Source organism: Triticum dicoccoides, chromosome 7B, assembly GCF_002162155.2.
Source record: "Triticum dicoccoides isolate Atlit2015 ecotype Zavitan chromosome 7B, WEW_v2.0, whole genome shotgun sequence".
NCBI lineage: Eukaryota > Viridiplantae > Streptophyta > Magnoliopsida > Poales > Poaceae > Triticum > Triticum dicoccoides.
The window spans coordinates 740,722,846-740,735,378 of record NC_041393.1 but is presented as its reverse complement, the minus strand read 5'-3'; the positions used below and the strand labels follow the sequence as shown (position 1 = coordinate 740,735,378).

The following is a 12,533-nucleotide window of genomic DNA, read 5'->3' as shown; positions in this document are numbered from 1 at the left end:
GAAGAATAATCGATACACCCCTTCAAGCATCATGCCGAAGAGGTGTCAAATGGTTCGCGGTCCTTCCGGGTTGAACTCCCACATACGGAGAGATTGACGTTGGCATGGCAGGACCCAACGAACTAACATTACCTGAATTACTTTGATGAGACTGATATCCCTCTTGAGGAGATCTCGGATGCGGCTTCGCAATGTCAGCACGTCATTAACCGGTCCCCAGTCCAGCCCCTTGTTCACCCATGATGCAAGCTGTGGCGGAGGGGCAGAGCGGAAGGCCAGGGCAGCTCCCCACTTTGTACCTCGGGGTGCTGTGATGTAGAACCACTCCCGTTGCCATAGGTCTGGCACCTCCGGGAAGGAACCCTTTGGCCATAAGGCGTCGACACCTTTGCTTATTATAGCGCCTCAGCACTCCACGTGCCGCCTGTCGATCATCTTCGTCTTCACATTGAAGGTCTTGAGCCATAAGCCGAAGTGTGGGTTAATGCGGAGGAAGGCCCCACACACGATGATAAACGACAAGATGTGAAGGAAGGAATCTTGAGGTAGATCATGAAAATCTAGCTCGTAATAGAACATGAGCCCTTTAATGAAGGGATCAAGACTAAAGCCTAGCCCTCGGAGGAAGTGGGAGATGAATACTACACTCTCGTTGGGTATGGGAGTGCGGATAACCTGCCCTTGAGCAGGTAGCTTGTGAAGGATTTTGGCGGTCAGATACCTAGCCTCCCTAAGCTTCTTGATGTCCTCCTCTGTGATGGAAGAGGCCATCCACCGGCCTTGAGGGTTGGATCCGGACATGGTTGAAGGTCCGGAGTGCTTAGACTGAACCTTGGGTGTTGGAACCCGAGGTAGGGGAAGGGAAGGTTCGGGCGTGGAAGGAAAAGGACATGTCTTGACCTCTTTATAAAGAGGATGAATATCAAGCGTCCTCCGCGTGGCCGTTTGGAACTTGCCTAAACCGATAGTGATACTAACGGCACGGTTGGTTTACCCATGCCCGTATTGATGAGAATCCCGTGATAAGGGGAACATGATCTCTGCTTCGACAAGACGTGCCAATAAAACCGCCTCGTAAGACGTGTAGTGCCAGGTTGGTAAAAACAGTTTTGATAATAACCGGGCCGCGGCGTGATATCATGCTAGGTAAAAGTTGCCAGCTGATTGGATTTGTGGAATATTGTGCTCTCTACGGTGGTACGTGGAATTTGTTTTGCAGAGTCAGACACGATTCATGTGTTCAAAATCTACCCTGGAGTATTCAGAGAAGGAACCCGCCTTGCAATGCCGAAGACAATCTGCGTGTCGGACTCATCGTCATGGAAGCCTGGTTCAGGGGCTACTGGGAGTCCTGGATTAGGGGGTCCTCGGACAGCCGGACTATATGCTTATGCCGGACTGTTGGACTATGAAGATACAAGATTGAAGACTTCGTCCCGTGTTCGAGTGGGACTCTCCTTTGCGTGGAAGGCAAGCTTGGCAATTCGGATATGTAGATTTCTTTCTCTGTAACCGACTCTGTTGTAACCCTAGCCCCCTCCGGTGTCTATATAAACCGGAGGGTTTAGTCCATAGGACAAGAACAATCATAATCATAGGCTAGCTTCTACGGTTTAGCCTCTATGATCTCGTGGTAGATCAACTCTTGTAATACTCATATCAGTAAGATCAATCAAGCAGGACGTAGGGTATTACCTTCATACAGAGTGCCCGAACCTGGGTAAACATTGTGTCCCCCGCCTCCTGTTACCATTAGCCTTAGACGCACAGTTCGGGACCCCCTACACTAGATCCGCCGGTTTTGACACCGACAAGGGGGGCAACCCATAGACACACAAGTTGATCAAGTTCATCTTTTAGCCATGTGCGGTGCCCCCCTCCACATATTTCCACCTCGGTCATACCGTCGTAGTGCTTAGGCGAAGCCCTGCGCCGGTAACTTCATCATCACCGTCATCACGCCGCCGTCCTGACGAAACTCTCCCTCGACCTCAGCTGGATCTAGAGTTCGTGGGACATCACTGAGCTGAACGTGTGCAAATCACGGAGGTGCTGTACTTTCGATGCTAGGATCAGTCAGATCGTGAAGACGTACGACTACATCAACCGCGTTGTCATAACGCTTCCGCTTTCAGTCTACGAGGGTACGTAGACAACACTCTCCCCTCTCGTTGCTATGCATCACCTAGATATATCTTGCGTGATCGTACGATTTTTTTTGAAATTACTGCGGTCCCCAACACATACCTAATAGCAGAAGCAAGCAAGTGTATCAACTCATTCTGAATCCTACAATCAAGATAATGAGTATGAGTTTCTTCATTTGTTATACGATGAACATGCTCTTGAATAACTGGGTCGAATTCAGCCAACATCTCAACCAATCCCAAGAAATTACCATTGCTATCTTAATACAATTTTTTGTTAGTACCACGAAAGGCTAGATTATGCTTGGCTAGAAATTTTACAATGCAAACGATTCTGGACATAACTTTTCTCCATTGCTCATTTTCACTCCCAAGTTATCGTTGAGCGGGTTTATCAATTGTTTCATGCTTTTGCAATCTAGTGCACAACCCATACCAAGTGGTCATATTCAAAACATGATATGCACTTGTCTCATGCTCTTTAAGTCTAGTGCCAAGATGTCCAATCATTATACCCCTCATTTGCCAAATTACCTTTTCGACACCCTTTTGCGAATAATTTACAACCGAAGCAAAATACTTTATCGAGTTCCTGGGAATAGACAAGCCAATCCCTATCGCAAGCCTCTCCATTTGATAGAATTGTAGTGTAGAATAGTGCAGAAAACCTCCTTTTATATTTATCCTTGCGACCTTTCTTAAATGATGTGTCTCTTTGAGGGCCCTTTTGTGCTAAAATATCAATTTGCTTGGAATCAATGGAATCCCAATTTCTTGGATCAAATATGTCAAGCTGAAAAGAATCACCAACATCCAAAGTAGGTAAAGTATTCAAGTTACCACTCAATATTACTGTCCCCAATGTCATCACAATTTTCTTCACCCTCAGCATTATTTTCTATCTCGGTCTCGACATCTCTAGGGCTAGATTCATTGTCAACATTATTATCATGTGCATGCTTTTCATGAAGTAACTGATTATCGGAGGACACTTGTGGTTTTTTTTATAACAAACTTATCCATATCTCCTTTCTGAGACTGAGTTAAATCCTCTATTTTTTGTTTCTTCAAACGCTTTTTGTAACCAAATTCATGTTTTCTAAATGCAGACATGACTTGGATCTTGCAATACTAGACACCTAATAGATGAAAAGAATAATAAAATTAACTATGTGATTTTAGAAGAACTAAATTAGTTGGTGGAAATCGAAATTCGAAGTAAAGGGCTCATAGGACCACTGGCTATTGACGCAACAACACTTAAAAAACGGAGATCGGGAGATTGGCCTGAAGTTTCCTTGCCTTTCAGGGGATTAGTGGTTGGCGGTGTCTAGTGGCATGAAGGTCGGGGCGGTCGCCATGGATGGCGGGCATCATAGCGGCGGTAGTGGCTGTGCCTCATGGTCGTCCGGGCGGCGAAGGGCGAGAGATGGGTGATTCAGGCTCGCTCTCTGTCGTGGGTAATGGCGACGCAAAGATACAGTTCCCGTGGCTTGAGCTCGTCATGGCTGCTCCAGGTGCATCTTGAAGGCATATGTGAGCTGAGCGAAAGCTCCACGTATTGGCGCCGATGGCGGTGGCGCCTGAGTGCTACTCTCCTATTGAGGACGTTCTTGTGGTTCTTCTCTTCATGCCAGGGTTCCGGTGAAGATGTTTGTCATCTTGGACACGGCAGCAGCGACGCATGGCGCCATTTCCAGTCCCTAGGGTGCTGTGGTGGAGGTGTCCTTGGGCATATGATGGCATTGCATTCAGCCTTAATTGTGTTGTCTTTCGGCAAGGTAGTCATGTGCGGTTAGGTTGTTCTGTTATCTTGGAAGTTGTTATGTTGGAGAGATTACTCAATACTCCCTCTAAACGCTCGTATATTTTTTTTATGGAGGGAGTACTTTATATCATTCTGCACTGTACTATGATTTGTGCTTTGTCAATAAAAGCGAGGCAACAGTGTACTCCCTCCGATTCTTTTTTCTCTGCGCATAAGTAGCGTTCCAGATACCAAGAAGAGCCCAGCTGGTTGTTTTTTGGACTGTTTTACCCTTGTGCATGCATGGAAAGCGCTGGACATTTTCAGTTACTGCATGCATTGGATTGGCCGGTCCATGTGGCTCCTCTTATCTCTCCCAGACCCGCAGTACGGGCCCGCTGCATGGCGTGATTCATTGGCTGCCATTTCGTTGCAGCTGCCAAAGCAATGCTAATTACTCCGGTCAAAGGAGGGTATGCTCGGAAACTTGCCAACGCGCGCAGACTATTAAGGAAAAAATCAAAATAAGTTATGCGCAGACTAAAGCGGATCGGAGGGAGTATTTCGAGTATGGGGGCGTGGATAACGTGTGCGTGCTGTTAAGATTGCGACGCGTAGTTGATCATCATCGCGTGGTGGTTGGCTAGTACTAGCACAGACGGCAAGCTAACTAAAATTCGCATTTAGTAAGCTAGACATATCAAGGCAGTTGACGAATGGCGATCGGACGTTTCAACGAGAATCAGTTCTCCGCACAAGCATCTGTACTGATTGATTGCATCGTGCGTGGCACTCGGATGCCCTCACGAAATAATTCACCAATTGCTGTCATGGGCTCCACCGCTCTAGCCAACGCATTGATTGTGTGAGGCCTACAAATAGGATAAACCTATAGCTAGATAAATATGACCCCTCGGCCCCGTCCGTTGCATCACCAGCATATACTACTGCCGCAGCTGCTGACTTCTCCTAGCCGGCCGGCCATGACTGCTCCCTTACTCACGCTTGTACTCCTCCTGCTGACCTCGTCGGCGGCCGTGGCGTGCGCCAGTGCCGATCCCAAGGGCGACCTCAAGCGCATCCGCGTGTACATGCACGAAACCATGTCGGGGCCGAACGCGACACTGCTGACGTCAGTGCAGTCCCCGCTGGGCGGCAGCGCAACGTTCGGGCAGATCGGCGTGCTGGACAACGAGCTGCGGGACGGACTGCACCGGGGTAGCTCGTCGCCGCTGGGCCGGTTCCAGGGCTTGTTTGCCATGACTGGGCTGGCGAACACGCCGGGCCTTCTGTCAGCGGTGGACGTCGTGTTCACGGGCGGGAAGTACCAAGGGAGCACGCTGGCCATGCTGGGCACGATACAGGACTTGCGGGCCTCCGTCGAGCGCACAGTCGTCGGCGGGACCGGCGCGTTTCGGATGGCGCGGGGTTACAGCTCCATGGTTTACATTCCCGAGGCGAGCACGGCGAACAACGATGTCTACAGGATCGACTTCTTTGTTGATGTTTAGGCTTTCTCCATGGAGATTCTTTTATCTTTTAAGAGTCGAGGAAATAAAAGGAAGAGAACAAATGCAGAATTAACTCGTCGCAAAATATATGTCTCTTGCGTCGCTGACTCCATTCCTATGGTTCATTTGCATCAGCGGGGTTTGAGTCGTCGTCTGTTATTTCCTCAAGCGGTAGAAATTATATGTGCCTATGATCACGCATGATTCTTTTCTCGTCGTCCGAGTGAACCCTTATACGCAGTTAGGATGGCACCCATTTTGTGCAGATCAACTGCAGATTATGAGAGAGTGCTAAGGGGCACTGCACCATCTCGGTCCGCGGTTCGCTGTCCTCGGGAGACGTTGGTTGAGCTTGCGCTTAGCCATTGGTCTTCAAATTCGTTTGACCCTGTCTCATCTTCGTCCCCGCACAGGCTTACCTCCTTCGCCCGTAACCACATCTCTTCATCACACCTTGTATTTGCAGCGCCTCCATGCCGCGCTCGCAACACCCACCACCGGCGCATTTCGTACATGTCGCCGGGCAGACCTCGGATCACCCTGCGAGCACCGCCACACACGTTGCTGCTACAGCATCGCCTGCTGGTAGCAACGTGCACTGTCGTAGCTTCAGGCAAGACCACAAGGTACTGAAGCTACACAAAGTCTTGTACGGGCTACGGCAAGGCTCTCGCACGTGGAACATCAAGCTTGATCAGACGATGATTTCTCTTGGATTTGAGAAAGCTCCAGTAGAGCATACAATGTACAAGAGAGGTGAAGGAAATGATCGTCTACTAGTTGGCATCTACGTCGACGACCTATTGATAACTAGAGCAGATGAAGAGGTAATTGCAAGGTTCAAGCTACAAATAAAGTAGCTTTTCAAGGTGGATGACCTTGGGCTATTGAGTTACTATCTCGGGATCGAGGTACAACAAAAGCTGGAGGGGATCACACTATGCCATGAGGCGTATGTTAGAGTTGTGTCGAATATTATGTATACGGAAGGTTACAGTTGAACTCTGAGTAGTATTTTGTTTACATAGGATATGGACTAGTGTCCTAGTAGGACACTTGTATCCTAGGCCTCTCATATATAGCGGGGGTAGACACACGATCTAACCTATGCCAACATAATGGCACAGGAACGCAGCGGAAGTCTGCGGCATGTGCCGGCGTCCAGGGCGACCTGGTGCTGTATTGTCACGGTGTCACGGGCCGGGAAGGAGCGCCCGTAGTCAGGCACCGGGAATGAAGCCATACTGGTGAACCTCGTTAACAAATCTCGGTGTGGTGCCTCGTGTGATTGCTTGGTCCTTGGATAATCGACTGTGCGTCTCAGATTTATTCTAACAAGTGGTATCATGAGCATGGTTCGAAGAGGCCGTTGAAGTTGATCTAAAGGAGGAAGAGGATCACATCGACAGACTGCAGTAAGCGATCGCGATACGGGAACGAATATCGTCGGCGAGTTGTGATTCAAAGCGGAGTTGATCGTGTTGTCATCTTTAAGCAGCAATCGTGAGCAACGAGGCCTTGGTGGATGTCTTTCGTGAGCAGACTGGATCGATCCAGATCGATCGGAAGCAGTGGCAGACGCGGAACCGTTCGGCACGAGCGTGTGTGTGACGACACAATAATACTACACCTACGAAAGGTGCTACGTAGGCCTACTTAATCTTCCATAAAATTCCCTTCTCCCCCTGATTTTAACCGGTGTGGGCCCCAGCTGCTAATCCTGGCCCAATTAACAAATCCTACATCAGCTTTTACGTAAGATCTGAACGTAAGCTTACGTATGTCTAGCATTGCTCGTGACGACATGGACGAGGCGACTGCAGGCGCGCGGTCGTGCTGCGGCACAAGGCCCAGGAGGGGCTGACATTGCGCGACTGGGCCATATGCTGGGTCTTGCCGATGGCCCAGGCGGGGCTGCTGTTTGTTGATGCTGGTGCAGTGCGTGGTCTGGTTAGGCTGTGTTGTGCTCTAGAAAGCTGTGGAGGCACCTGACATGAGATATGTTTGGAAATAAAAAAGGGACCGAGTCCCTGGGGGAGATGCGTTCTCCTGGTGGCCGAGACGTACACATTTAACTTCAACACTCCAAAAGGAAAGCATCTGTCGTGTGTTATGCAGCACGTGGGAAGGCAATGACTTGGGCATGCAAAGCTAGCATTTGAACTTGTGCAAGAGAGCTACTCCACGTGAAGACCAGACGCTATCCTGTTGGATTTGCAACTAGTATACTTGGTGTACTTTGGGGATCACGGAAAGAGTGCTCGGTATTTTTTCACATGCAGATGTACAAAGAACCAGGGAGCCAACGGGTACCAGGTTTGAGGTGAAAACGTTCGACGGAACTAAAAACTTTGGGTTACGGTAGATAAAGGTGAAAATTTTGTTGGCGGAACAAGGATGCTTGAAGGCGTTGCAAGATGTCAAGCCAGTTAAAACGGATGATGAGAGCTTTGAGGAGTTGCAGATGGTTGCAGTCAGGACAGTTCGGCTCAGGTCAGACACATAGGGCAGTTGGCCTGGACAGTCTGACGGATTGACGCAAGTCGGTTGTTACAGAAGACGGTGGTGGGATCGGCGACAACGTAGGAGCGTGATGCTGATGGTGACCGGCTTCTGGGCGCGGAAACACATGTGCAGGCCCCGAGGGCTTGTGTGGCTTCGACAAGACTATGGCGTGGGGTTGATTCAAGACGGCATACGCATGAGTGCTTGAAGTCGACGGGGCGCGAGGGTGGACTGATCCTCTACCATGGAGTCATGTTGAAAGTGGAGCTGGATTGAGGGGCTACGGTGTAAGGATCCAGAGAATCGAAGCCTATTCAGTGGGAAAAAAGCGAGTGACATGCAGTTCGGACTGGAGCCTAGTGGTCTGATGGAAGCGTGAAACTCGTCATCGGTTGCCGATGATCGGTGGTACTCTGCAGTGGGGGTTGAGTGGTGTGGGTTTGCGATCCTTGAGACTCGACCGGGATAGCGGAGGCTTGACGCGATAATAGTGGCGAGGCGTGCGTTATGCACGGGGCATGGAGACGGGCCAGGGCTCTGGTGGTCATACATATGGTGAGACAACTGCGAAATTTGAGTCAGGATGACTACAAGCAACGGTGAAATTCCTTCATGTTTCAGACAGACGGTCAAGAAAGGAGCGGTGATGTTGAGTTCAGGTAACTCTTATGTGTAAAACCCAATATGTGAGTTGTTCACTTTTACGCAGGTCAGTGATCAGTGTGTGACGGCGTTGGACCGATACTCTGGAAGTTGGCAGCACAAACTAGAGTAACAAGTAACTTAATTTTGCTCGAGTGTTGACTTCGTCAAGAAGAGAAGGGATTACAAGTTGCAGGTGGAGTCACATAGAGTCTTGGAGTTGCAGCGGTGATCATGGGATAAACTCAAGTCCAATGTACATGGAAGTTTGACGCATTGATGAATCCCAGGTGGTGGAGAATATTCACCAAGGTGGAGTTTGTTAGAGTTGTGTCGAATATTGTGTACACGGTAGGTTACAGTTGGACTCTGAGTAGTATTGTGTTTACATAGGATATGGAGTCGTGTCCTAGTAGGACACTTGTATCATAGGTCTCTCATATATAGCGGGGGTATACACACGATGTAACCTATGCCAACATAATAGAATAGGAACGCATCGGAAGCCGGCCGCATATGCCACCGTCCAGGGCGACCTGGTGCGGTATTATGATGATGTCACGGGAAGGAGCGCCCGTAGTCAAGCCCCGGTGATCTAGCCATACTGGTGAACCTCGTTAACATATCTCGGTGTCGTGCCTCGTGCGATTGCTTGGTCCTTGGATGATCGACTGTGCGCCTCGGATTTATTCTAACAGCATATGCAAGGAAGGTACTTGAAAGCTATGTCATGAAAGATTGCAATCCAATTGACACTTCGATGGAAACTCATCTTGAGAGCAAGGAAATGGTCAAACTACTCGGCTACAGTGGTAGTGACAAGGAAGGAATTGTACGATCGTAAGAGTAATTCGGGCGTGGCATATTTCCTTGAAGGTAGCATAGTAAGCTGGCTATGATGAACGCATAAAGTGGTGACATCGGCTTCAAGTGAGTCTATGATTTTATACGCGAGGATCTAGTGCGGCATGATCGGAGCAATCACATTGATACAATGTATTACTACATAAAGGACTGCATGGAAGAAGGAAAGACGGAGGTCAACTAAAATCGCACCGATGGTCAGCTGGCGGACATCCTGACTAAAGCATTGGATCGGGAGAAGATTATAGGGATGCGAAGAAGGATCGGCGTCGGACTGTAACGTAACGACATGGTGTTTAGGGGGGTGATTGTTAGGATTAACCACGACCTGGTATTTGTCCGGCTTGTGCACGAAGAATCACCTATAGTAGTAGGATCGGAATACTTATCCGAGTAGCATAGCTTACACGGTCCTAGCTGCTATAAATATATGTAGTGTACCCCTGTAATTTGTACATCGTAAGTTGGAGCAATAAAGTAATACGAGGAGCGTCACGCCCCTGTGGCAATCAGCCAAGGTCTGTGCGTGCGTGTGGTTTAGTTTCCGGCCGGTTGGTCGTGGTGTACGCGCGTGTATTTTAGGCGTTGTTTGCCCAAAGATCGATCAAGAGCAGACTAGCTAGTACACGCTAGCTTTGCACCACGGCACATCTCGACGGAACAGCACTTCGTCGAGTTTAGCAGCCAGCTCCACTTTGCTTCGTCGTTGATAGTGTTGCTGTAGCCGGAAGTACTCGCGGTCGAGATTGGACTAACATAAGTCAAATTTCAATTAATAAAATTCATCAAAACTTTAAAAAAACTTAAATGGATTTCAAATTTAAAAATATTAGAGAAAAACTATATGCCAGCTGCCACCGTCAGGACCGTCGGCATAGATTTAATGGCGTTAGCCTTCTGTCAGCCAACGGGGTGCCAGGGCCACGTGTTAGGGCGTATGCCAACGGCTGCATCTATGCCGACGACATCCTCGGCTTATATGGAGCTTACCCGACGATGACTTATTCGCCGACGGTAGCCTTCGGCATATCCGGAGCTTTGCCGACGGCCAAGATTCACCGACGGTTTTTCACCGGCCTTTGGCCTATGTGTAGGTATGCCAAGGGCCCTGTTGAAAAGCCGTCCACATAAATTTTGCTGTCGGCAACTAAGCTTGTTTGGTTGGGGGATATTAGTGGTCGGGAAGAATTTAAGAGGTACGTGGAATTAAGGAGGCCAATTCCCGTTTATCTCATGTGGTAAGTTATTTCCTCTGAAATTCCCTTTACTAATTCCCACCACACATCAAACATTGGATTGGCACTAAAATTCAACTTCCCACTCCCTTTCCCTTTCCTCCCACAAATAAACGCCCATTCCCTTTCCTCATTCTATCCAAACACGCTGCTAGGGTAATCATGTAGTGTTTACGTGGGGTGGATTAGGCTATGGATTCATCCTCGCGACACACACATACCTAATGTACGATTTATACATACACCGTATATACAATGTTCAACATTGCTCACATATGTAGCTTGCGACGTGTTAATTACTTTTTTTTAGCTGGGACGTGCTATCTCTCCCACCAACAAGGGTTGACTCCACGACGGGGAAAAGAAACTTGCATGGGCTCAACGTGATCATGGTACACATATAATTTCTGGCACTAGAGGAAATAACCGACAACGACTCAAACCGCACATAGACATGAACAAAGGAGTCGATCCTGTGGACATCATGGTTCTGCGTGCTCGCCCTGGCACGTAAACCATGGAGCTGTACCCACGCGCCATCCGGAACCCGCCGGTCCGGGCCGTCCTGCAGCTCATTGTCCAGCACATTGACCTGCCCGAATGTCGTGCTGCCGCCCAACGGGGGACTCAACCGACGGCAGCAGCATTACGTTCCGGGCAGTGAGTGTCTAGTGCATGTAAACACGAATGCGCTTGAGGTTGGGATTAGGGCGGGCGCCACCGTGCGCGACGGCCGCTGTCGATACCAGCAGCAGGAGGACGAGTGTCAGCAGTGGTGACGGGGTGCAGTCATGGCCGGGCGGCGATGAGAAGTCCCAGCTGCAGCAGTATGTTTCTGTTGGTGACCAGTAGCTAGGTACATCCTATTTGTGGGCTTCACTGCGTTGGCCTAGAGCCCATGACAGCAATTTGTGACGTATTCTGTGAGGGCTTCCTATTGCCACGGACGATGCAACTAATCAATGCAGATGCATGTGTAGAGAACCGTTTCTGGTTGATACGACGGATCAGTCAACTAAAAATAGATGCGTCACCATCTCAACATCACTTATACATTATCCATGCGCCCACGATAGGAGTATTATGGCCTCCTTTTCAAATCTTGATAAGAACATCGATAAGGATGGAGAGGGATGCGGTTTATCATACTACCAAACTTGGTGTGTGCATCAGGGTTTGTTTTACCGCTCGAAAATTAGAAATTTACCACGGTTACCGCATATTTCGGCCCCCCTCGGTAAATGGGCATTTAGAGCAAAAAGATCCGAACTTTTTGAATTCAGACGCCTCAATGTATAGTAAAGTATGGCAGAAACGGCGGTGACGCCTGCGTCCACGAGGCCTTTGACGCCGGCCTTGGTGTTGTCGAACGCCTTGAGTGCGTAGAGGCGATGCTCGGAGGCCATGGATTACTGGAGCGAGCTTGTGTAGTCTGCAGTCTACACTCTAACGATCCTTGTAATCGGATTCAGTTTGCATGTCTCGGTCCTGTGTGGAGGCGAGTGAAGTAGTCGTGGCTCTTTCCTGACCGTACGTATAATGCAACGAGTACGTGCTAACCAATTAATCATGATTAATGCTATCCACGATTGCTGACCAGCAGTGTATACCAAACGTTTACTATCCATCTGCATTGGCTCAAAACCAAACCAACTCATCACTAGCTATAAACATAGTTTTAAATAGCCCCGCAATAGCCTTTTCAGTAGGGTGCCGCTAAATGGTCCAGCGCTAGGCATCAGACTACTGATGTTTTGCTACCTATCAGGCTAGTTGGTAGCCGTAGGATGCAAGATTAGATCAGTGTTGAATGAGACATGATTGCATGCAGCCGTAGTTTCCAAAATATAGAAAGTAATCACCGTAATTACTCACAATTGCA

The 12,533-nt window shown here is 48.9% G+C and overlaps 1 protein-coding gene across 1 annotated transcript; it reads left to right on the top strand.

Annotated features, from left to right (window-relative positions):
* Positions 1-4,809: 4,809 nt before the first annotated feature.
* LOC119339912 (dirigent protein 20-like) lies at positions 4,810-5,530 on the top strand. Its single transcript, XM_037611811.1, has one exon. The coding sequence runs from the start codon at positions 4,878-4,880 to the stop codon at positions 5,403-5,405; it is 528 nt and encodes a 175-aa protein (XP_037467708.1). The 5' UTR covers positions 4,810-4,877; the 3' UTR covers positions 5,406-5,530.
* Positions 5,531-12,533: the final 7,003 nt, after the last annotated feature.

Bases quoted from the DNA above. Each gene is read 5' to 3' on its own strand.
- LOC119339912 (XM_037611811.1), top strand. From the start codon at position 4,878: ATGACTGCTCCCTTACTCACGCTTGTACTCCTCCTGCTGACCTCGTCG.